Genomic DNA, 27,034 nt, shown 5'->3' with positions numbered 1-27,034 from the left:
TTATTGATTTATGGCTAACCTCAGTTTTTTAAGAGAAAGTGACTTTTGTGATAGAACATAAGAATTTAAAGAAACTCAAGTGTAGTTTTAGGGTAAAGTGGATTTAAAAAAAAAAAAAAAGAGAAAAACAAAGCCCAGAAGAAACCCCCACAAAAGAACAAACAACCACTCCTCCCCCCCATATAAAGAAAAAAATACCCACAAACTCCAGACTTTAACATTTTAAACGATCATACTAGTTCTTTCAAATCCATTTCTTATAGCATGATTTTTCAGATAAGTCTTTTGCCTTTGTATTTGTACATTTTATTCTCATTCTCTGCTTTAAATTTTCCTACTTGTTCTATTTTCACTATCATAACAGTAGGCTTCAGTTTTTGCTGCTGGATACTCCTGATTTATAACACTATGTACGTACTTTTCTCTAGCTTAGCCTTGAAGAAAAAGATTTTATGTATTCATACGGTGACAATTAAAAAGGCATATGTTCTTTGTGGTTTACAGTAAATTAAAGGTGATTTTATCATCAGTGGCATTGCTGTTTTGCAAGTGCATTCTGTTTAAAGTTAGAAGTGCGATTACACAAATAACTGTAAAATCTTATTTATTTTGTCAGTTTAGGTATTTTCCACAGAAAGTGGCATGGGTTAGAAAACAACATCATCTTTTTTTATAAGTAAAATGCTGTGGGTCTAAATCCAAATAATTGTTTTTATTATTTCTGTCAAACTCTATGGATTCAAATCCAAGTAATTTTTTGTCAAGCTCAGTGTGTTTTTTGGTGATATAAAGTTCACCAGGAGTAAGTTTTAGGTTTGACAATTAAGAGGGTTTGAAAAGCTTCTAGAAAAATTGAAATAATAGGCCAAGAATTCATAGACTTTATAAGGAGCTTAATAAAAAAAGTGAGTTTAGATGGTAAACTTTTCAGCCATTGAGTAATGACCGGAGGCTTTAAGAACCTCCATGGTTTGAGGTTCAAATAAGCTGTTACACAACTGTAGTGAATGTACAGTTTACAAAATAAGTGCAAAATATTTAAATTATGAATAGTGTAATGTCATTTCTGCCTTCACTGTAGGGAGAGATTAGGTGTCCTCCTGATTTATTTATTTTTAATTTTTTATGATTTTTCAGAAGGAGAGGGATGAAAATTAAATTCACTCCTGGTCTCATAAGCCTATATGTATTAGGTAGAGAAAAAAGATAGTGTGAAGATTTTCATTAAAAACTACTGTACTCCTTTCAAGTTCTTTTTTTTTTGTACCTGATAGTTATCCTTTCTCATTAAAAATGTGTTTAAAAGAAGGTATTTTTGTATTGCAGTATGATAGATTTAGAAAAAAAGGCTACAGCTGTGAATGTTTGTTTTGTTATTATTTGGCGGGGTTTGTTTGTGTTTGTGTTTTGGGTTTTTTAATACTAGCATAGAAACTACCATGTTGTTTTTAATGGCACTGGCTAGGAGGACATCTTGCAGAACTTGGTGTCTGATTCAATATTTCATTTATTTTAAATTGCTTATACATTATTATTGGAACAACAGCAAAATAAAAGCCTTGTCGAGCAGTGCACTGTACTATAACATCAGTACCGACCGCTCTGAGTGAGCAATATTGAGTCATCGCAACCTTTGTATGTTTTAGACCCATTCACCACGATCAACAAAAGCTGAGACAAAACAACGTGGTGGACCCAGAGTAAACGGCAGGAACTTCTGAAAGCATCTGCCCATCTTTCTGTGGACACAGATAGCTTAGTTGATACGAAGGTTAAAGGACTTCTGAGATTGAATGACATGCCGGAGCTCGTTCTCTGTAGTGCGTTTTCAAAAAATAAAGGAGGAAGTATTTTAGACTAATTTTACCTTCTGGATAATGGAAGGGATAAATTCCCACACAACTTCTCCATTAACACTTCTGAATGAGTGCAAGACACACAAGCTGACTTGCTGTTCTGGATAAAGGTCTGGAAGTTCAGTAGATCCAAATACCAGTGCCATTAATAAGATCTGGCATTACTCTGTTTCTTCCTGGAAGACAGAAGGTTCACTTGGTTGCCAAGACTTTTGTCCAGATCCAGAATTTTTTTATTCTCTGACATCTTTCTGATATTTTGAAGAAACATTTGTTTTACAGTATCACTAGATCTTCTCTTTGGCCATTGCACTAAATTTAATGGTACATTAAAATTTCTGTCCCCAGTGCAAAACCAGAAAAAGAAATTTTTTGGGAAAAAAAAAAAAGTAGGTACCTGTACTCTTTTTTCTGCTGAATTAGAACCTCTGATGACTCTATTGAGTCAGATTGGAGGTAATCTTGGGGGAGGAATTACAGTCTAGGAATATCCTTTCTATTAGAGTAGTAGTTGAAATAGGTAGAAAGGCCAAGCACCTTGGTGTTCATAAATCTTGTGATCTTTGCTATATTCAGTTTTAAAAGGAGTTAAAGAGGTCAGTTTTCCCTATAAATATCCTACAAGGGGGACTGTTGGGATGATGCAAGTGCCCCAGTCATGTCAGTGTCTGCTGATGTGCTGTGGGCATGTCTTTCAAATAGGAGTCAGATTCCCAGGGCTGCAGGCTCAGGCAGGTGCCTGGCTAGAAACAAAAGCTGTTCTGGGGTGTGCCCAGAAAACAGCCTTTCTAAACCAAACACGGAGATACCTGAAGAACATAAACACATCACAAAATTATCAGGGCTTCTGGATAGCAATTTTGCACACGAACACTTAAATTTTTCCAAGGTGACAGGTTGCTTAAGGTGTTCTTTGCCTCTAATGTGCTGCTCAAAACAGTATGACATTTCAGATTAAAAATACTTATTATTTGTTTCGCTGTTCTGTGCACACAGAATGCTGGAATTGCATTTAAATAAAGGCTATAATCAAAATGTGAGTTTATGTGACTTTAAAATGTCTGAAAACAATTAATAAAGTATATATGTTAAGATAAATAGGGCTTAATTTCAAATCCCATGTTTATTGAGATTAATTTTAAAATCCAGTCATTTTACATTTTATTAATTTCTCTTCACTTTTAGTCAGGACCAGGATTGTTATTAAAAAATTTACAAATAATCAGCTGATATTTCCAAATATCTTGCATATATACGCAATATTTTCAGCTGGAAGCGAGTCTGTTGTAAAAGCTGCTTGTTTTCACAGGAGGTTCATTCTAATGTAAAGATTAAATAGGAAGAGGCAAGCGTTCAGTCTTTTCTGGGTTCTGTGACCCCTACCTCATGTTCCCAGTGTTTGAAACATGCCCATAGGTAATGAAGATGCTCCTGTACTTAAAGCCTATTTGCAGGTTGATTGGCATCCAGCCTGACATGCTGCTTCATACAGACCCCATTCATGCTAATGCCTACACAGAACAAAGGAGCATGATGCATGGTTATGGGCACATTTAAAAAACATCTGGATTTACAATGATAGTTTTGTGTACAATATTTGATAATGTCTCTTATTTCTATCAGAAGTAACTATTTCCATACCTGTGCTCCGTAGTGACAGTTTACAGTGGATCACAAGAGATCCTGAAGGAGAATTTTCCTCTTACTCTTTCATCTGCCAAGCAACTTTCAAATGTCTTCCAAAGTGTGTGTAATACTGACCATTTCAAAATAGCCCCAAGATACATTTTAATTTAAGACCCTTAAGAAATAGGTGACTGAATTGCATTAGTTTGACTACATTGAAAGACTACAGGAGGTAGTTGTCCAGATCCTTTACTAGTTCTCGACAAATAAATTTGTGTCTCGTTCTTCATGAATATGGGTTTACATATGTATAGACCTATTTATATATATATGTACAAGATATTAAAATGCAGTAATGTGTCTGTATCTATAGCCCAATCTCTACCACTTACTTCTGAAAATACCAATAATTTGATAAGAGTTTTGTGAATGTTTTGACAAAAAAATGCAATTATTGTACAAAGCACTATGAAAAGGCAGTTCTGCTTTTATGGTATATACAAGCTTTCAAGTAGAAAAATACTTCGTTATGAGAAAAATGCACAAAATTCAGATGAGAGCTTTTATTTAATATAATCCTCAAAGCAAAATAAAGCTGTAACATGCATTAAAGCAAGACACCGTTTGATATCCCAATTTAGTCTGTGTGTAGTTCAGTGAAGTATTATAAACAAGGTGCTGAAATGCTAGTGAGCCATTGGAAAAAAATTGCCGGTGTAAAGCAGAAAGTCAAACATGTAGTATACCCACAAGCAACAAGAACACACAAGTTTGTCTTACTACCTTTGATGTATATTTGTTGGTATTTAAGTATATTTAAATTGTTTAAATATAGGGAACAATGCTGCACATTTGTTTATATCCATTGATTCTACCCACTCGCTCTTGCAGCAAAGAACATTTCCTATATTACCTTGCTTTGAATCTTACTTGTCTCCAAGGAAAAATACTTTTTTTTTTTTTAGACCTCCTTTCTCTTAACCTCTATTAGTGATACAGTCTCCCTTCTCCTGCTGCTCCAGTAGCAACCTCCCATACATGCTGAGGAACCTTCTTCTGTGCCTGTTTCAGACCAATTTCAGCTTTTTGAACAGTGCTTCAGCTGGATATGCCGTTCTAGCTCAGGTCTCCCTAGTGTCTTGTATACCCGCACCGTGTTCTTTGACTCTGTTGGTACAGTCTCTGCCCAAAGTATCCCATTATTTTTTTGGTCTTTCTCACTGTTGTGTTAGATTAGGGCTGAATGGCTAGTTCAGAGTCCCCATGGTTTTAATTTGTTTTTAGTGTGTCTACAGTATAGATATATGTATCTAAGCTGATCGCCCTGGACTCCTCCAGTAGTCTCAGAAGTTGCTAGAAATCAACTTAATGGAATCGAAGGCATGATTCATTTTATTTTAAAGAAAGTGTCTAACAGGTCAAATGAATCACACCTTAAAATGGTTATTTCTCTTTTCTGACTGTAAAAAAAATCAACTAGTATGTCAAGGATAGATTTAGACATTGCAGATATCCAGATCAAGAGGAAAAATAATTTGACTTACTGTGATTAAGAATACTTTTTTTTTTAATGTCTTCACATTTTAATTTGTTTTCTACTGCTTAAGTATATTTTTTTAATGTTATATCCTAAATCTCTAAGTGTATCTCTTTATGACTTTAGCACGTGAACAGGCTCTTCCCTGCCTGTATTGCTCTTTGAGGGGCACCAGTTCTTCCAGATATCTCAGCCCAAAACCTGTTCTAACATGGTGCTGACAAGGTACTGCATACTTGAAAATAGCTACCCCTGAGTTTATCTGTTCAACAGATAAAAGTTAAGCATTGGGCTAAACATGGGACTAACAAACAAAGATTACATCTTTCTATAATATCTTACAGCTTTAAAATATACATATAAAAAATCTGCTTCTGGGACTATCATCTGCAATTTCATCTTCAGAAGTTTCAGTTACTGATTGTACAAGGTAGGGTACTGAGCCTTTTAGTTAAGGATTGCTGGTATCTTCTGAATTACAGATTATTAATAATTATTTATCATTAGTAATAATCTGGTAATAATCTGGTATCTTCTGAATGACAGCTAAAGTTACCAAAGTTTATCTTGCCAGTTTTTCTTGGACAGCACATGATTAATGTCTTCTGCTTAGTCTGGGATGACTTTCTTTTCAAATTTATCTTCACGATCGCAGCTTACAAATTTTATTAAGGTCTATAGTACATTTTAAATTTAATTTGAAGAAAAATCACATATGGACCTTGTCTTTTCTCTTCTTGGCAATTAGGGCATTTATTTAAAGAGGGAATTCTTTTCGTATGACATTGTATGCAATCCACGTTTCATAGCAAATAATGTTCCAGTATTTAAAGGGTAGCTAAAAAGAAGATAGGGACTCCCTTTTTACAAGGAGTCACACAGAAACGATATGTTGCTCATGGGGAGATTCTGATTGGACACCAGGGAAATTTTTCACAATGAGAGCAATCGGCCATTGGAATAATCTTCCCAGTGAAGTGGTGGATGTCCCAGCATTGGACACTTTTAAGATTCTGCTGAACAGGGTGCTGGGTCATCTTGTCTAGACTGTGCTTTCGCCAAGAAAGGTTGGACCACACTATCCTTATGGTCCCTTCCAGCCTGGTATTCTGTGAGTCTATGATTATATCTTTAGGCACTTTTGTGCATTACATTATAGTTTCTATATAATTTTTTAATTATCATAGTCCTGGAATTAAGAGAAGAAAGATTTTTTTTTTTTTTTTGCATATTTTTTGCCATGCTTTAATTAACACGGGTGTTTCTGTGGGAGCTATAGGGTAGTACCTATGCCATTTTGTGTTAAAGTTGCTGATTTTTCTCATGTGAAGTTGAAAAGAACTGAAATGAAGTTACGAGATTTACACTGATGTAAAAGTAGTAGGCTGTAAGAGCCCATCCCACTTCCACAGAATATTATTCCACATAGTGGTCCCAATTATTTTAATAGTGCAGATCAGAACATCAATGAATCTCCATTTTTAAACAAAGTTAATCAAGACAGAGTTAAGGCATCCTTTAACTTAAGACATTTTTATTTCTTATGCAGACACGCACACAGAGACACCCCTCTGCATGTGCAGGTTGTCTGTCATTTCTTGTTTATGGTAATGAGGTCACTTGGTTTTAGTTTGGCAGCTTGACATCTATTAATTAAGCTATGGATAGTTTTAAAGAGCCCTATGAAGGTTGTTAGGAACTGAAAGTGTATGCAGAATAAAGCAGTAATAAATGATGCATGGGCTGTTTGTTTTCTTTGGCATCTCCAACAACACGTAAAATGCTCGTAAAATATTTTGAGATCCTTAGATTAAAGCTGACTTAACCTAAATTAAAGCTTGTGGATATATGTGATGACATGTATATACATGCAGATATGTATTGATAGGCAAAGCCCTACACAAACAGAATTTATGACTGAGTTGTGAATATTCAGACCAGTAATTATATACTATACAGATAGTATTTTTGAGAAGACACATTAAAGTTATCCCAATGATCAAGTGAAACATAGGAAACTGAATTAGATAGCACTATAACTTATCAATTTCAATCTCTTATTTTCTCTGATACCCGAAGTATGTTTCAGTGGTTAATGACAGTGCTGTATCCAAAGTTTCTCAAATGCTAGTGTGGTACAATATGTTTCTGTACTGCAAAGAGTTACACTTAAAGAAGTATTGCTAGTCTGTCCCAGAAAAAAATGAGTCAGGGTCCTTTCACTTCTCAGTGTGACCTTCTCTGAAGCTCCAAATCCATGTCCACCACTTAATCACTACTACTCCAGTAGCAGAAACTAGTTTCAGCTCCAGCCAGTTTCACACTTGATTCTGCTGCTGTTCTGACCCCTTTAAATACTTCTGTACAAGTCACTGAGAGAACTTTCTTGGGAAGATTCACATTAATCACCCAGTAAGCTTATATATCTGAAAAAAAAAGAGTTCCACCTTCCTTTTCTTCCTCTCCAAGGTCTAACAGTTGCATACAAAAATGACCTCAATTCAGGATCCTGCCTTGGTTACAATTACAAGAGCCTTCTGCATGACTTGAGCTACCTAATTAAAATTCTCATTAAAGTCTGAGCCATTGAAGCAAAGAGCCAATATATCATTTTCTCTACTTTACAGTTTATATATTTTCAGCATCTAATAGCCTTCATAGGGATCATTGCATTCATTCATAAGGCTATAAGTAGTTATGTTCTGGCCCATAATTCCAAAAATGTCTCTATATTTGGCATGATTGCAATGTTCTGGACTCATCAGGCTCATCCAACAAAGTCCTCAGTGTACGTGTACATGTGGTTTCTGTTCAGTTAGTTAGTTAAGATGTAAAATTTTCCAGTCACTGAAGTTAACTGCTTTTGGCTGTTTAGCCCCAGCTTGTGATGCATGTGATCACAGGATTCTCCCCTGATGTCTCAAAAGTTGTAAAGCTCCTTGTGTTGTGGCAGATTAGGAACGTGGGGCTCTTTCCTGCCTGTATTGCTCTTTGAGGGGCACCAGTTCTTCCAGGTATCTCGGTCCAAAACCTGCTCTAACATGGTGCTGACAAGGTACTGCATACTTGAAAATAGCTACCCCTGAGTTTATCTATTCAACAGATAAAAGTTAAGCACATGTATCTACAGATGCCTGTTGTTTTGTTTTGTGTGTATATATGTGAGAGGAGATGTAGTCTACAGATCTGTGTATAAATATGTCTCCCAAAGAGCGTAATCAGGAACAATTCCTTACTTTTAGAGGCTTACTGAAGTTAAATAGTGGATTTTTTTTTTCCCCCTGTCACATCCATGGGTTTCCAGACATTGCACACAGAACTGTTACCCAGTTGTAGTGAGAAAGGAATGGAATACATACTGAAAACAGCTGTAAATATTCAGTTTAGACTTATTAGCACTGCTTCTAACCATTCTGATGGAGAGCACTTCATTAATTTGCATAGGTGCCTCTCAGAGGGTATTTACCTTCAAACTACAGAAGAACTCATCTGATTTCCCATGTATCTTACTGTCCTTTTTATTTTTAATATATTTCTGTGTTTAATGGATTATAGAATGTATTGAAAGGTGTAGTGAAGCTGAAGTTGTTTTTTAGTTAAATATTTTCACTTCTTTTCAGTATACATCTGCTCTTACATATGATGCTGTTCAAGTGATGACAGAAGCTTTCCGGAATTTGCGTAAACAGAGGATTGAGATCTCCAGAAGAGGAAATGCTGGAGATTGTCTTGCAAATCCAGCTGTGCCCTGGGGTCATGGTGTGGAGATAGAAAGGGCATTGAAACAGGTAGTTTCCCTTGAGTGAATACTGAATGAATGCGTGTGTAAAATTCTCTATAAATGCTTGAAAAGAACCTTCCAGTCTCCTAACTTGCCTGGATCTTGCTGGGAATAACATGGAAGTGAACTCCTCAGGAATATGTCTCACAGTAAGATAATATATTGTGTGTGGAAGAGTCTAAACAGAATGTTTTTGAAATTTCAGTTTATGGAAATAGAAAATTCAAAAAAGAAACAAACTTAGTTCTTCTACCATTTTAATCTCCATCTATATAGGTTCAGGTGGAAGGTCTAACAGGGAATATAAAGTTTGATCAGAATGGAAAAAGAATCAATTTTACAATAAACGTCATGGAACTCAAAAGTACTGGTCCTCGGAAGGTAATTTGAATTGTCTTACAGTGTCTTTAAAGGTTTTACCATGCTAAGCAACAAGTTAAGGTAGGTAATGAAACACTATGGATTAATTAAAGCATGAGTTGTAATAATAGATGTATTCTATAAGGGTCTTGCAGAACACAGTGAAAATATGTATTATTTCTTTCTAACAAATACAAGTAGTTATTTCTGGTAAGTACTACCAGTATTTTTTTTTCAGTTTTGCAGATAAACTTTTTGCTTTCTCATCTGAATTGCTAAATATGAATGATTATTTTGGGAAATACGCTTCTGAATGATGAATGCAGAATGCAGCTTTTCAATGATGTTTCTTCAAATGTCATTATCTTTCTGTTCTAATTCCAAATTTTTCAGGAAAAGCCAGTTTCTCATGTCTTCCTTATCCAGAGTCTGTCATAACCCTTTCAGTCCTACAGTGTGTGATGATACTAATACCTGTCAATATGCGAAAACAGTGTGCCTGTATTAGACAAATTAATCTCAACAAATGGCATTAGTTCTATCCTGTTACTATTTGTAATAATCTTTAACAACATAAATAGAAATATTTACACTGGTAAATCCATAGCTAAAATAGTTCTCTTTGAGCATAGATCAAAGTCATAGTAATATCATGCTTTACCTTCTCTATGAAAGTTCATATTCACTGGTATCTGTGCATCCTATAAACTCTCTTTAGATTGGATATTGGAGCGAAGTGGACAAAATGGTTGTGAATCCTCTTGATGGCCCTCTTGGAAATGAATCTTCAGGACTAGAGAATAAGACTATTATTGTCACCACTATTTTGGTAATTAACCTCATATTTTGTCAGAAGACAGTATGTCCTACAGTGATTTGTTTCTCATCATTATGTTAGTTTAAATATACTGTTGTATTATTATCTGAGGTTGTAACCTGTTACTCATCATGATACATAAATAAAATCTGGAAATTAAGGATATATAAATGATTCAGTATGTGGTTTTGTTCTGTAGAAAACACGTGGTCATTGATTGAACATCCTAGAAAGTTAGAATTTTTACGCTTGAAAATGGAAATGAAATACCTGCTTTCAAAGGAGAGGCGTTGGTTTTAGAGAAAGGATTTTGCCAAACAGCAAAGAGACTGGTTCTTATGCTTCAGAATTGTAGCCGCCATGGATTGGTGAAGTGTAAAATAAAACATTAAAAGATGCATTGTACTTCTCTAGAAAATAACATTATGTACTGTTATAGAACAGCATTTCTCTGTAAGTTACACAGCTTCTTTATCAGTTTGGACGCGTCACAAGCTGGCATAGAAATATCACTGGATGTAAGAATAGTTTGGTAACAACTGAGCAAAGAGGAGATAGGTTACTTTAGTACAACTCATCAGCAGCTTTGCTCATGATAGAACTTTATTGCATAGTTATAGATATCTTACCTAATGTTTGTGTAGTAATTCAGTAAGGATATAGCCTGGGGAGCCTGAAGTGTTTTCCCAGGGAGGGGTGTGGTTGTGAAATAGGAAAGAATGTTCTTGTATTAAGAAAACAGCAAAAGAAACTAAATACCTTTGCCTTCTTCCATCCAAACTGTATGAGAGAAAGAAACTGATTTTGGAACTTACTCTTTCTTCTCTGAATGCATAACTCCTGGTAACATTCATGGTCATTATTAACATACTACTGAGAATCACTATACCTGTAAGTATTGTTGTTTGTGTATGACTTCAGAGAATGCAGCTTTCAAATGTGTTAAGGACATGTCACGTTAATAATTAACAGCTGACATATCCGTAGCATGTATGACTCAGATGTTACATTTTCTCTTTCTCACATGTAAAAGAGAACATATTAATCTATGAAGTGTACAACCAATACGTTTCTCTTTTTACCAAGTAGCTAAGGCAAGTTCTTTCTGTGCAGGAGTCCCCATACGTCATGATGAAGAAAAATCATGAAATGCTTGAAGGAAATGATCGATATGAGGGCTATTGCGTGGACTTAGCTACAGAAATTGCTAAACACTGTGGATTCAAATATAAGCTCACAATTGTTGGGGATGGCAAGTATGGGGCGAGAGATGCAGACACGAAAATCTGGAATGGGATGGTTGGAGAACTTGTTTATGGGGTAAGAAATTTTTTTATAATGAAGCCGTTAAAGATGACTAATGGAAGGAGTGAGATTTGATATAGTTTTCTCTGTAGAGGAAAATTATCCAGTTCCTTCTACAGAGAATTAGTAACCTGTATTGGCATGAAAAATTTTGAAAGTGAAACATGGAATTAGGTTTTAAGTGCAAGTGAAGTTGAGGGGAGTGAGTGTATATTTCATCCTTCTGACCAGGTGAAAGGCAGTGTACTTTACTAACACTTTTAAATGTCATATACTTTTAAAAGGGCCTGTGTGAAAAGGGAAGCTTGGAGTATGCCCACCATATTGCTATATATATTTCAGTAAGAAGAGTATCAACAAAAAATTTCTGAAATTCTCAATAGGACATTCTTGGTGAAATGAATGTTGCTGGTGTCTCTGCTGTCCTATTACCCATTTATGAAATGCAGTAGAAACTAAACCATTCTTTGCTCTGATCATTGTATTAGCTATTATTTGCTTTTTTCTTCCTTTACAGAAAGCCGATATTGCAATTGCTCCATTAACTATAACGTTGGTGAGAGAAGAGGTGATTGACTTCTCAAAGCCCTTTATGAGCCTGGGGATATCAATAATGATCAAGAAGCCTCAGAAGTCCAAGCCAGGAGTGTTTTCATTTCTTGATCCATTAGCATATGAAATCTGGATGTGCATTGTTTTTGCCTACATTGGGGTCAGTGTAGTTTTATTCCTGGTCAGCAGATTTAGCCCATACGAGTGGCACACAGAGGAATTTGAAGATGGAAGAGAAACGCAAACTAATGAATCAACTAATGAATTTGGGATATTTAATAGTCTCTGGTTTTCCTTGGGTGCCTTTATGCAGCAAGGATGCGATATTTCGCCAAGGTTGGTTACTCGCCCATTTCAACTTTGTGCATTTTTGGTCTCAGCCATCTCAGCCGGAGGAGGTTCATGGTGCATATATTTTCACTCTCAAGAAAGAAATGAATTGCTGTGTTTTTTCCCCTCTCTAAAATCACAAAAGCCCTTGAAATAAAATCAGTTGTCTGTGACATAGGGTCATGATGTATTTGATCGATGTTGTCTTAACATCGATCATACATTTGCCAAGTGAATTTATATACACCATCCAGAGACTGTAAAATGCATAAGGTTCAAGTCATTCCACACCTTCTTGGAGGGGTACCGTGTTTTTGCTGCATATTCCCATTTTACAGTTGACAGTGCATATGGTTCACAACAACTGTAGTGGGAAAAAAGGGTAACATACTAGTCACAAACTACACAGACAGCGCTTTCCCTCTAAAATTCACTACGTATCATAACACTGTTATTAACCAGCTGTTTTTCTGCAGGAGAGCCTTAAACTGAAATAAAGGTGATGGCTCTAATTTCATGTGAATAGTTGCAAAACACTGCTGTTTTTCCATGGCCTAGTTTTAGAAAAGTCTCAAAGGAAATATCTAAAATGAATTTGAAGGTCCAGTTTAAAAATGCTCAGTTCCTTGTGGATTTTCACCTACTTTATTAGGCACAACTGTAAAGCACTTAAGTTAATTCCTTTGCAGCTCATTAAATATTCTATTTCCCTTGTGCACAAGTGGTTCTAGCCTTGATTCAGCAGAGCGGTAAGTAGGTAGGTAAATAGGTACTTGCTGCTTGAAGGAACTATAGTAACAAGTATAATAGGGCAACTGGGTTTAAAAAAATCATATCAGAAGACCTACCTAATTATACTAAGCAATTTAACTTTCTTCTATATATCCTGAAGTAAGACAAGGAACAGGTCGATTTCTAGTGGGTCTAGTGGCTAGTGTGCAAAATAAATCACACCAAGGGAGCTTTTCTTATGTCTAAGTCATGCATCCCAAAAGGCAACAGCAGGTTTTCAACTTGTTCTACTGTGGAAATAGCAGAACAATTGTTGTGTGAGAATTTTAGCAATTCCATGTAAAAGCCAGTGTATTACAGTGAGATTTGCCAGCCTTTATGATGAAAGATGCAATAGATTAGGCATAAAACACCATAACAATGTTATACAAGAAAGGAGACAGTGAAGAGACAGCCAATGGTTTCAGGTCACGAGAAGCTGTGTTAATGACAGTCCTTTGGAGTTTTGCATTGATTACACACTTCACAGGTTTAGTTGTCTGCAAATCCTCCATTAGCTATGAAATTATTTTTATTGAACCAAGGCTGTAGTAGAATAACGATCCTTTTTTTTTTTATTACTGTTTTACTGGCTATTAAAGCATGACAGTTGTGCACGGTTTGATAACTTTTGAAAGGTGATGTAAGAATAATAACAGTAAATGGTCATCATAAAAGATGTGTAAAACTCTAATTTTGGAGATTCAAGATTTAGTTTCAGTGGGGTGTTTAACACCACTTTATTTCACTACAAACATATTTTTGAGGAAAGCAGTTAGTTTGTATATTATGTGTTTATTATAAAAATAGAAGAGGGCTGATAACACCTCAGTTATTTTTGTTCTTGCACCAAAAACATCACCTGTGGAATCTGAACTCCCTGCGAATGAATTGGAGCAGAAAAAAGGAATCACAAAATATCAGCAAAATGTCTTTGTGGCATTAAGTTTTATACTATTGCTACTATAATTTCTCTAATGAAGTGACAAACACTGTAAGAATTGTAGAGTAGACAAGTAACTAAGACTTCCTGGCTCTGAAATAGAAGGTGGTGCTGAGTAAGGCTGGACCGGACCATCATCTTGCCACATAGCACAGAAACAAAGGAATAGAATAGAGAGTGATAACTTAACAAAGTTATCCTCATCTTTTTTGAGGTGTGAGTGCACTCTCAGTACTACCACATAATACCTTTGTAAGTATAAAAGCATGGTGCACTAGTTTAGGTAACTGCACAGAAATTGTTATTTTAGTTTTTAATGATCTGATAAACAAGTTATTTGTACAATTGTGGGTTCCTACTAACACAGAATTATCAATATTTAGAAACTTTTTGAAATGTACATTAAAAATGGTTTATTTAACTGGGACAGACCTTATGGGAAAATTTTAATACAAATGACGTTCAAAAAAGTTTTACTTACAAAATATAATATGAGAGTGCAATATCTGGATTGTCATTGAGCTTATTCTTCTTTTTACAAAGTTGGCAGCAGCTCTGAAATCATGGTTTTTTGAAGATTATGTTTGTTTATAGCAGATGTCATCAATACAATATGACGTTCCATAAAATCAGCAATTACTACATACATTTTACCAGAGATTTTACCATGCAAATATGTATTTATCACATAATTCAAGCTTTTAATTGTAGAATTATTTTGTACACAGATTGCCTCCATGTCAAAATAAGTATATAGTATTTTTTCAAAGGTGACAGAAAGCATGTTTGTAGAATACATGTCACTTTAAAAGGAACTTGAAATAATTTATTTTCTATGATCTTTTTTAATAATGTATTCTGAACCTCATCTGGCTTGATTTTCATCAAGTGATGTGAGTGAGTGAGTCTGTTGTGACATGGAATAAGTCTTTTCATGTCTGAATTATCACAGAGATTTTTTATAATAACAATTAGTAAAAATAATTTGTCCAGAATTGGTTCTATTTATTTTTGTTCCCAGTTTAATAAATCAGCTTTGCATGACCATCATGTTTTAATGTGCATATATAGAGAGTTATATCTATTTATATATCTATATAAATATTTTGTCAGAATTACTTGAAAATCTCACTCATAATACAGTAGGCTGGGTAAGTGATTTTTAATTTGTTTACTTAATAGATAGGGGAGATACATCAAGACATACCTAAACTACTGCAACACCATGGTACTAGACTTTCAACTACATGCACATTTCTGGCAAATAATTAATCACATCTCTAAAGACTATGTACTCTTACTATAATGTCTTGTTTGAAACAAAGTAGTGAGTAATTTCAAAGTTTAAAAGATGATTTTAAAAAAGTCAAGATTGATAATAATGGCGGTATCAATAGTTCTCTTCCATTAGTTTCTAGTATTCAAAGTAATTGAATTTCTCTAGATGTGTGCTCCATATTGTTTTATATATTTTCTTGAGTTCTCTTTTCTTCTCTCTTCTTGAGCAGGAGATGCAAAGCAAAGATCCATAAGAGCCCACCTGCTGCAGTTAAAAACATCAGATTATTATTATTTAAAAATATTTTTTCTTCACCATTTTTCTGTATTACCACTGATTGTTTCATGTCCAGTCCACAGTTTGTTAAATACATGTTGTCTTTCAAAAGTGGTGTACACTTTTTAGTTTATGGATATTCCGTGGGCCAGTTTTTATTGCAAATAATGCTGTTTGTTTCTCACTATGGATTGTCCACAGCAGCATAAGCCATTGTTTTGTGGAAATCAGTCTTTGTCTGAATCTCTTAGGAAAATAAGCAACCTCAAGGTACTTGATTTTAAGTGCATACCAGTTTATCCAAAAGCACTGTGTCACTGATTTTGTTTGATCCTCTTCACAATGTCAGGCAAGTTCACTTCAGAGGGAATGACAAGTTTATGTGTTAAATATAGCACATTATGATGGGAGCAGTTTCCTTTCAGGATGTTCAGAACTTTGAAGAACTGGATCACTAAATTCTGCCTAAAGTAAGCTCTGGAGTCCTGGTTTCAGCCAAGTCCAGGAGGTGTAATGGAGTATGCCTTGACTTCCCATCAAAATAGCATACAGAGGTGTGCTGCAAGATGATAACCTGAAATGGTTCCCTATAGTATAATGCATCATTTGCCTAAAACTGATAATGTGTGTTCTTTTTAGGACTTTCATTTCATTTTACAAATTAATTTCATACTTGTTATTAGATCCCTGTCTGGGCGCATTGTTGGAGGTGTGTGGTGGTTCTTTACCCTCATCATAATCTCATCCTACACGGCAAACTTAGCGGCCTTCCTGACAGTGGAGAGGATGGTGTCTCCCATTGAAAGTGCAGAGGATCTTTCCAAGCAAACAGAAATTGCTTATGGGACGTTAGATTCTGGCTCCACTAAAGAGTTTTTTAGGGTAAGAATTTCTACTTTTTAGTTTTTTGTTTTGTTTTCAATAGGTCTTCACTCATGGAAATGTGTTTTCCCTAGGCTTTATTAAAAGTTTGCTATAAAAATGTGATATGTGCAACCTAGATCACAAGTATATGTGGGTTTTTTTATTTGTTATCCTTAAATTTTATTATCTATATATAAATATAAGGGTCATGTTATAAATATACAAAGCAAAAGTGGCTGCAAGGAATGACCTAAAAAATATTCCACTGTAAAGTTAAACAAGATATGTTCAGAGAAGAGAGTTTATGTCATTCATCTGAGCTTTAAGGTAGGAGCTAATGATTATAAACAAGGGTATTTAATATCTGTGCTATATTTTAGGTAGTCACACAGTGAATAGGGACATGGGAAGGTGCACAGTAATGTTTTCATAAGTATTTCACATGATTTTTCAAGCTTGCAGATGGGGACATGGGATACAGCCCTCTTGGCTGCTGTAGTAAATCCAGGATACAACCCTGTTAACTGTTGTAGTAAATCCATTTAATTTTGAAAGCAGTTACTATTTGTATTTGCATTACAATAATGCCTTGGAATCCTGTCATTCCTCACCTCTGTGTATTTCAGTTTTAAAAATGTATGAGACTTCCAATGTGTGAGTCTCAGGCTGCCCTTGAGACACCAGCTAACACAGTGAAATCCATCCAGCAAATGAATGAGACACTAAGGCTGCTGGGAAAAACACTGTGGCTGTTTTGCCTGTCTTTGTGCTTTCTGTTTCTCTCTGCGTAAGACAGAAATAAATGTGAAGTGCTACAAATACAAAAAAAAACACTGTTTTCATATTTTCCAGTGGATGGTGATAGTGCTAGGTTTAAACAAAATATATTTTAAAATAGTTATAAATATTAGTTTACATTTCAAACATAGCCTGTCATGAAAGTTAAATGCAACAAGTTCTCATAATTTTTTTTTAGATACTGTACAGTTAGTGTAGTCACGGCTAGATTATGGTTTTCTCTGGATTCTGTAATGCATACTTAACTGTTAACATACTAAATAGGAACCATTCTTGTTTCAGCTGTAGAAAAGCATTATTTTCTGGCTTTGATGACAGGTCCAGTAATAAGACCTGCTGCTTTTCGCATTCCTGTTGGCTAAACCAACACCAACATCAGCTATGTAAGCTAGTAAAAATGAGACTGGGTTTGTGCTAAGAGTGTTCAGAAGCGTTTAGAAGCATACAATCATGTGTTTCTTGTTTTGTGAGTGTAAACCTTTTAGATCATGGATATACCAGGGACTGAATGTGAACAGTTAGTCAGTTCTTTTGAACACTTTTTCTTTAGAGATTTTTAGGCTTTCTTTTAAAACAAAAAAATGTCTATGTGAGCATGGATCAGTATGTAGTTTTTGTGTTCCTATCACATATATACAGCTTTCCAAATACACTTTTACACACCTAGTGTTTCTGGTGTTGACCTAAGAATTAATAACTTATTTTTGTAAAAGTCAGGTGGAGGCTTTTGTTCGCTAAAAGTCACTTAAACTTGCCCAGTTATTTTTCCAAGAAATAACAGCTGTCAGAATTTCTTTCTAGGAGACCTGAAACTCAAGTTTCAAGAATGAAATGTGAAAGCAGTCTCTAGCACTAAGGAGACTAAAATTTCACCCAGAGTAGTTCTGTATGGTGACTGGATTGGAGTGGATGTGTGACTTTTATTATGACCTGAAATTAGGACTCAAATGCTTTGAATAACTGGAAACAAATGGAGTATTTTTCTAGCAGTGAGCTAAAATGGAGTGGCTTTTTCTCTGTCGCTGTCATGAACTAAAAGAAACAGTTGGATTGTTTTCAGAGTTAGTCTGTTATCTCTTCAAGCAGTGTCATTATCTACAAGTTTGTTTTTTATTGATGGAATGGATACTGGACCTAAATCTTCATTAACAGAGCCCTAATTCCTCGAACAGCACAAAATTAGGGAGCATTGTATACTGGGGATGAGAACAGTAAACTGAATTTTCTTTGCTACTGAAACATGTTTTCTGGTAATACTTCACACAAGTGAAAAAGAGATCTTTGTCAGCATTATCCAAAAATGAATTCTTAGCAATAAACTAGACAGTGAAAGTTAGCTGAAAAATCCTATCCTGAATAGCTGAATATATGTATGTGATGTTAATAGAAAGAGGTGGCTTCAAGTGTGTCCAGCTTCTATGACTGTTTAAATGACATGAACTCATTGAGATGTTAGGTTAGCCACAGTATGTCAGGGACGTCATATTATCTTGCTTTCTGTTTTGTTTTAGGATTCTAGTGTTTCAGCCACCTACAGCAGGTACATAGTAGTTCGTGTCTGCAGTGGCCGTGGCTGACTCCAGTGGCTACCGTAGTAAATGCAGTAATCCAAATATAGGTTAGAAAAACCCAGGTGGAGGAAGGATAGTGGCCCACCACACACCCTACAGACAGTATGGGAGCAGACGTGCAAGCTAGTCCATATCACTTGACTTGGAGATAACAGCCTTGGCACTCACGACAGATGTATTGCCTTTGCACTTCACCCTATTTTAGGTACATACTCCCTAGCTTTAAAGGTAGTGCAGGCTAGTAGGAGATATTCTTGCCAACAGTGAGTATGTAGAGCATCAGCTGGCACTTAATCAAGAAACATAACAGAAAAAGGGATGAAAAGGCATTGTACTCTAGTGTTCCTTGTGCTGCTTTAAGATGAGAAGCAGAAGCTTGGTACATCCTGCATAGAAAATATCAGTGCATAAATAATGGGTTTAACAGTGTTTTTATTTTTAAAAGAAAAAGAAAAAAAACCCCACAATGACAGAGCTTTGCTGAGCAGTAAACATCAGCAGGAGACTTTTACTTCTTAGTAATGTTACAGATACATGATTTTTCTTCAATGGCAGATCCATCAGGTCTCTTCATTCTGTATTTGTAAATACCAGAATGTCCAGTAGTTTTCTTCAGGAGATCTCAAAGTTGCTACTAGCAGAACTGTGAGTACAATCCAACTCAAGAATTCTGTTCCTCTGACTTGGGATACTTGTCACTTCTGATACTTATTTGCGCCTCTGTCTTGGGGATAGTGCTTTTAGAGTTCTTAGTGTAACTGAAAGCCTAAACAACGCTATATAGTGCTTTGCTGTTTCATTTTCTCTTGGGTTTACAGTCTGAAGTAATGGGCTATGTATCGAAGAAAATGTGTGTGGCCGTGGTTTTCCAGAAGTGCATCATTTTTCTCAAATCAGTAGTGGTTTTGTAGTGGTGAGGATGTGAATAGGACTGCAAGCACAGCTTTGGAAGATCCAGGAGTCATTTCAGTTGACCTTGTACGGACACATCACCTCTATAATTGTCAGACCACAGATACTACTTGATGAAGCAATTAATGGTGTGGCAGTGGAATTTCATCACTCTGGTACACACTGTTGACACTACCCACAGTCACAGAGTATTTTTATTTTCAATGATTTCTCAGCAGTTGCAGTAAATGCAGTTGATGTATGTGTTAGCAGAGACACATAGTTGAACTTCAAAGGGAAAATACAGTCACTAACCCAAGAAGACAGACTACGGCTTGCCTAACACTGCAGAAATTATTTTTAACGCATTGTCTATATGTGTTAACTCCTGAAGTTGCCTTGCTGACATTCATGGGCTATGGCACTGAAAGAAAGAAAGTACAACTGCCTAAGTATGCAAGCTTAACATTCACTGGAACATTTCCATACTTTCCACCTGCTTGAAGGTATATTGAAAATTAATATCAAAGTGATACAGAGCAAGTAAGTTTTTCTCTAAGCTTTCATTTCTGACAACAAAACTATACTTATTCTTCATTTCCAAACAAAGCATTTTGGTCCCAAATGATCTCGTAGGTCTTCTGTATGTGTGTGTGTGTCCCAGTTTGAGTTGATTGTTCTTGAATGTGTGTGAACAAAGTGTGTGTTAGATGCCATCTGAGATCTCAGCAATGCTTTGTACAAAGGCATTAGCATTTCTTTTTCTCCCAGTTGTGTCACAGTATTTGCTGGTAATCATTTTGATCACAGTGATAGATTTACCCTTTTTTTTTTTTTCTTTTTTTATCCAGCTGAAGGTCTTCCATTTTATTGCAGATTTTCTTATTGGTCCCAAAATGCTGGACTATGCTTTTGAGCTGGGAAGTTTTGTTTCATTTTATTTTGTTTCTGTCATTCTAGTGCTCAGAATTTTCCACTTCTTTTATATAACAAATATATTCTATCCCATTTTCTGGCTTGCTGTGTTTTGATACCCCAATTTCCTTTTGTACAAATTCTAGTCATTTTTGTATTCAAATGTTTTCACTCAAGAACGTCATCTGAAGCTGTGCATGCCATGCAGTGCTTCAGACCTGAAGAGCTGCAATTGCTTTGAATGTTTTTTCATTCTTGTTAAGTCCAGGCAGGATGTTTATGGTTCTAGACTCTGGTAATAGCACCTGCAGTTCACTGCAGAATCTACAGTTGCTGGAGAAAGTGCTTTTGTGTTTTGGGATTTATTTTATCCTCCCTCTCCCAGTGTGGGTGCAGCAAGTTATTTGTGTTTTGCAACCTTCTTGTTTTGATCATCTCCATTTCTGTACCTTCATTTGTATTACTTATTCTTTATATTAATCTCATCAAAAACAAAACTACATTTACATTATGGGCCTATGTGCAGACTGTCTTTGTTCTCCGTTTCTTCCCACCACACAGCAGATATATTTTCCTTTCTCCTGTTCTTTTTCGCTTGTGAGATTTGAAAATCTGCTGCTGTTTGCCTTTTTTTTTTTTCCAGTTCAGTTTATGCTACATACTGTTTGCTTTATTTTCTCAGGTTAGCCCTGATGAAATCAAGATCCTGCTTACAAATCTACATTTGTATTACAATGATGTAGCAAACCTGTTGTAGTAGATACAGCAACATTGCTGTAGTCCAGCTGTCCCTCTGTGAGTAGGTTTATTGCACTAAAGTGAGCTCTAGGAGTGGCCGGTGGATTTTCCTTGTGACCAGCACTTCAAAAAGAACATAGGATTTGCGTCATCATTGTGGAAATTAGTTTGTGTGACATTTATCTTAGTTTTTAATAAAATTAAATTGGTCTGTTTTGAGTTTATGAATATGTTAAGTGATGGGGAGGAATTTGGATTCTGTTGAAACTGAAATTAATAATTCTCAGAGGAGGAGTCATTTCAGCAAGTATTTTAACAATGGTTAAATGGTCTTGAAACTTTAACATTAACATTGCTTTGTGAACACTTAACTCTTCAGATCACATGAAGAATATGATGATGACATAAGATCCTTGTTTTGCACTTTCCTGATGTCTTCTCATATCTGTCTTCTTGGAGAAAATTATTTTAAGTAAGCTTTTGAAGAATAAGTTATTGAGAAAAATTGTTTTGCAATTTTTACTAATAAGACCAAATATATTAAATGAATTTTAAATGGCTCAATTAAGTAATGAAACTGGAAAGCCATAAAACTTACAAATATGTAATGAATTTTTACCAATACTGAATAAAATAATCAATATATTACAAAATTTAGATCTTCCATTCAATTAAGTATTCACTCAGTATAAACAAGGTTAAGTATTTTACAGTACTTTATCTTAGGTTAATAAAGGAGTCTGAGAAATTAGCTTCACCCTTTCCTGTGTATTTGGATTTATTGATAATTCATTTACTATATAAATTGGCAGGATTCATTTGTTGTTACACTTTCTAGCTACTGGTGACAACACCAGTTCCTCTCCTTTTGTTCAGTACAGAAGGTCAGTGAGAGAGTTACACAAACCATATTTGAGAATTAAAGTTCTGCTCCTGCAGTACAAGATCGTCATCTAGTAGAATGTTGTAGTCTGAGTTGCTGTTTCTGTCTATGACATGCTAATTACAGCACCCTGTTTTAAGAATAATAGGTCTTTGAATGACAAAATGGAAAAGTTATCTGATGACCCACAAAAATACAGTTAATTAATTTGATAGAGCTTTGCATAATTTAATTTCCTAATGAGTTTCTTAATGAAGGCAGTATTTTACATTTAAATGGAATGTGTACTTTGTAAAAGTAATAATTTTCATAGTCATGATGCCCAGTGACATGGTATTTAAAAAAAGCAAAAGTGTAGTTTCTGGGACATTTTTATATCAGTTATTGTATTTTCATAGGATTGATCAATAGTGGGGATTGTATTAGGGGATTGTAGTACCAAAATATGTTTAACATTTCGTATATAGACTGAAGTGTCGTCTTGAAATAGCAATGAACCACAGTAATTAAGACCAGTGCAGATTATTTCCATATTCTTGTAGCCAAATAATATCAGAGTCTACAGTGGTTCCATTGTTTGGATCTCATGATATAAAGTTGTGGGGCTTTTCAAAGAAGCAATGCTTTCCTTTTTACATTTCTGATGCCATTAAAGAAAGGGTATATAAGGAAGAGATGGAGAAGCCCAAGTTGCACACAGGGCATCCTGCATTCACGAGAATTCTGTTTCCTCATGGTTTAGTCCAGTATTGCTGATGACTGCATGGTTTTTCAAGTGCAGTTAAATGAAGAAGATTATTGTTTGCATAGGAATAAAATATATGGTCAGATATAGCACTGGCCAAGTTTAAATGAGAATGAAATGTGTTGGGTTTTGTTTGATTGGTTTGTTGGTTTTGTTTTGTTTTCCAGAATGTATTTGAATAGGGATATATATTTGAATTAGGATAAGTGTACATGCTTTTTTTAACTGTCAGATAACATCGTCTTTATGAGTAAGTGTGTGTGTGAACAGAAAGCTAGGTGACGGTCTCAACACTGAGCTTCTCTACATCCTTTAGTTCTACTTTTCAAATAAAAGACAAATTCTCAAAACAAAACGATGAGGAAATAAAATGATGCAGTTCTGAAAACAGAATGTATTATTAAATATATTGCGCAGCAATATAAGCAAAAACCTTAGAAGTCACAAGTATCCCCTATGTAGTGGCTTGTTGCTGCTCTTTTTTTTATGAGTCTAGACAAAGTCAAGGACTAGGTAAAGACTGTGAGCTGTATGAGTTGGAGTATGATGTTTTTCACTGTTCATGGCTGCAGAGGTCTTTGTGGTCATGACAGATGCTGAGCACTATTTTCTGGATACATTTTTAATTACAGATTTGCATTTCCATAGTTGCTGGGTTGGATGTTCCTACATTCATTTATAGGGCAAGGACCCTGTGAGCCATCTAGTGGGAGGTTCCTTCTTAACACTAGACCATTTGGGAAATCTGTTCCTTGCGCCTTTTCCCATTCAGTCATCCAGCACTGGCCGCTCAGTCTATCATGGGACTTCCCTCATCCTTCCCCACTTACCTGCTGTGATCAGATTTCTGTGAAGTGACAATGGGAAGTGGGGAGCCGCATTTAATTGAGGGTGAATGACAAAAGCAGAACAGACCTTGCTAGACCTCTGTTAACTGATATATAACAAAACCTGTAAAAGGTAATTTTAATAAACCAGGACACAGTGGAATAACAAAAGGCAGCTTATGAACCTGTTCAGGACAGTTAGCTAACTGGAATAAAGAATGCTTATTTATTTAGTATTTGAATGTTTGTGCAAGAAGAAAATGAAATTTTAAGTGTCAGTATAGCCTCTTCTACAACATGAGATCCAAATGCCTTCTTATGACAGTTGTACTAATGGGCACCTGGATGTATTGTTGTCTGCTTTGGGTTGAATTGAACCATGTAAGACAGCTCTAAACCAACTTTTTAGTTTTCACCTTAATAAAGCAAACCTATGGTAATTCATGAAGTATCACCGTAATCGTTTTTATAACACTGTCGGAAGCTTGATGACCCTTGCTTAGTTGGTAGTGGTAAATCCCATGCAGCAAACTGGCTCTATGCTGCCAAACGAATGCTGACCTCTGTTAGGAACAGGATGGAGTATTTGGCTTTCATTAGAGAGTAAGTTCAGAGAATGGGATTTCAGGGAAGATCAAGTTCCTTCATATGAGACTGAGGACTTTTGAGTCCAAGCCTGAGTGAGCTGAGGAAGGAGGAGATTGAGCACCCTGCAAAGCTAAACACTGGTAGCTCTGCTTCCAAGGAAGTGGGCAACAGCAGCAGGACTTGGAGAACTGGTGGTAGAAGCTATACACTTAGGATTTAGACTTTCTTTACATGCTCTGGTGAAGCTGATGGATTTTCTCAGACATTAAATGGCCTGACTGACTTCCATCTGCAGGTGGGAGTCTCTTTCAGGCATGGAAGGCTAGTCTCTTTCTGTTAGAGGCACTTACCTGTATCTATGTGTCATGTTTTAACCCAAGCTAGCAACACAACCATGATAGCCACTCACTCACTCCTTCTCCACCCCCCAAATAGGGGAGAGAATCATAAGGGAAGGAAGAAACTTGGATTGAGATAAACACAATTTAGTAAAATAACAAAATACTAATACACTACTAGTATTTATATATAAAATAGAAATAGAATATAAAATAAAAGATACTGAATGCAATTCCTCACAAGCACTGTCCACACTGAGCAGCCAGGCCCAGGAAGCAGCACCTGGTCCTGAGCAGCTGATCCGAGAGAGGGAAAAAGAGGAAAAAGGCCTTTATAGGCCCAGAGACCTCTGGAAAATGGCAGGATGGCAAAAAGGCCGAACTAAACACCCTGAAACAAACTCCCATGAACAGGCCTCCAAGAGCAAAGAGAACACATGTGAGAGACACTGAAAGGTCCTAACTCTCCTTAAATAATTAGCATTATGCTGATGGGATGGAATACTCTCATTGATCAGTCTGGATATCAGTCAAGCTCTGCCCCATCTCTGCCCCCCTTCCTCGATGCCTCACACCTGTGGGCAGAGCACTCAGAATGTCCTTGGCTCTCAGACCGGAGCAATTTAAAACATTAGCTCTGTGCTGGGATGTTATCTCTTGTTCTAAAACTAAGTCCAAATAATGAGCATGCTAGCTATGAAAAAGAAAGATTTCTAACTGCATGAAGAAAATTAATCCATTTTCAGTCAAACCAGCACACTATGTATCAGCTAAATTATAGGCAGAGAAAAGTGCAATACTGTTTTTTTTTTTTGCTGATAGTTTATAGTACACAGTGATACTAATACCTTACTTTGTGAACTGGCTTTTCAAAGACAGTGCAATATACCATTTTTTAGGATTCCGTTAGGATCTCATTTTTAGGATCTCCTTGGATGGAGCAAGAACAGTACATACGCAGTATGGCAGATGTTCCAGGAGTCTGAGAAAACCCACGGTGACTTCAGCACACAGTTACATTTCTCAGTCATTCTGGTCATGCTGAGTGTATCCAACTCTTTTGATATTAATGGGTATACTGAGTATGTGTAGATCAACAGATCAGAATATGCAATAACTGATCTGCAAGGGAACTTCCAAAAGGCCAGCTGTGCCAGTGTACATGTAGATTCTGGTAACAGCTGGAATATTTAGTTGTTAGGAAACTTTCAGTGGTTCTTTGTACTACCACAGCTTTTGATACTAGCATATGTACAGAGACCATGGAGAAATCTGAGGCTAAATATCCTCCTAGACTACATTTCTGGATAGGAGAATGAGGGTAAGTCTGGGAAAATTATAATGCTGTACTACAACAGTGAAGCCTTGGGAGATGGTGAGAGCATTACTGGTGCTTTTATACTTGGTTCATTTATTTTTGCAATGCTGTGATTATAGATGCTACATTTATAGAGGAGTTGCAGTTCTGAATTTTATATTACAGGATGTCTCTAGTAGAGAAGTACTTCTAATGCATTTTGTCATAGTAAGATTTGGTATATTTACACATACAATAGTAATATCTTGCAGAGGACCAAGGTAACTGCAAAACCAAATACTCTTGTTCTTCTCCAGCCGAGTAGAAATGCAATAATAGTTGAGTTACATGCAATATAGCATTAAATTGGGCAGTAGTTTATTGTCTATTTCATATAATGGTGTAACTTGCACTCAGTTTATGTAGGGGCAGATGATATAACCCTATGCTTTCTTAATTCTTCATGAGAATTGTACTGTATATGACGAGAGATCCGGCTTCATATGCTCTTTCTGACTGGTTATTGTGACTGACCCTGACTTGTCATATGTCCAATTCTTCCTGCTGTTTCTTTCATAGCACTGCTTCGTTTTTGGTGACATCGAGGTGGGAAACTTTGTTTTCCTCTGTATTTTTTCCAGGTTAAAAAATAACAATCAGTTGGTAGTTAAAACTGCCACTTATAGTTATAACTACCAATTGGTTAAAGCCAAAGAAATGTACTTAAGGTAATAATCTTTCTGAAAGAAAACCCTGACCTGCTGAGTTGAGTTGGTGAGGCATGCAGAGTATTACAAATCAGTGCAACCTGGAAACAGGTGCCTCACTATTAATATTCCCTTCAGGTTTCACAGCAATGTTAGTTTCCTCTGTGGAGCAATTTGAAGTTTTCTAGTGCCACTGATGCATGTCAGCTCCCCTCTTGTTTGTGCAACACACAACTGCAGAGAGCTGCAAAAAAGATCATCTTGTTTGAGTGGGGATTTCTGATTAATATTTTGCTGATTTTGAATATAGTTCTTATCTTTTAATCTCGCACACCTCTTATAAAGTGGAAGTAGCACTGTTTGCTTCAAATCTTTAACAAATAGAAATATAACAAATAGAAAAAGCCAAATATGCAATGACAGCATAATATTAATAGAA

The 27,034-nt window shown here is 35.9% G+C and overlaps 1 protein-coding gene across 7 annotated transcripts in view; it reads left to right on the top strand.

The window, feature by feature from the left end:
• Nucleotides 1–27,034, top strand: part of GRIA2 (glutamate ionotropic receptor AMPA type subunit 2) — a 92,706-nt gene that overhangs the window by 59,148 nt on the left and 6,524 nt on the right. For 4 of the 7 annotated variants that reach the window (XR_010471998.1, XM_065060024.1, XM_065060025.1 and 1 more), the window contains exons 7-12: nt 8,616–8,807; nt 9,077–9,181; nt 9,879–9,989; nt 11,091–11,297; nt 11,800–12,170; nt 16,117–16,315. Coding sequence is in view for 6 of the 7 variants with exons in the window: in XM_065060024.1 (XP_064916096.1) it covers nt 8,616–8,807; nt 9,077–9,181; nt 9,879–9,989; nt 11,091–11,297; nt 11,800–12,170; nt 16,117–16,315 (1,185 nt within the window). In the remaining variant the exon portion in view is untranslated. 7 annotated transcript variants of the gene reach the window in all.

This window comes from Columba livia, chromosome 4 (genome assembly GCF_036013475.1).
Source record: "Columba livia isolate bColLiv1 breed racing homer chromosome 4, bColLiv1.pat.W.v2, whole genome shotgun sequence".
NCBI classification, from domain to species: Eukaryota; Metazoa; Chordata; class Aves; order Columbiformes; family Columbidae; genus Columba; species Columba livia.
The sequence above is the reverse complement of the archived record's forward strand: the minus strand, read 5'-3'. Positions and strand labels throughout refer to the sequence as shown.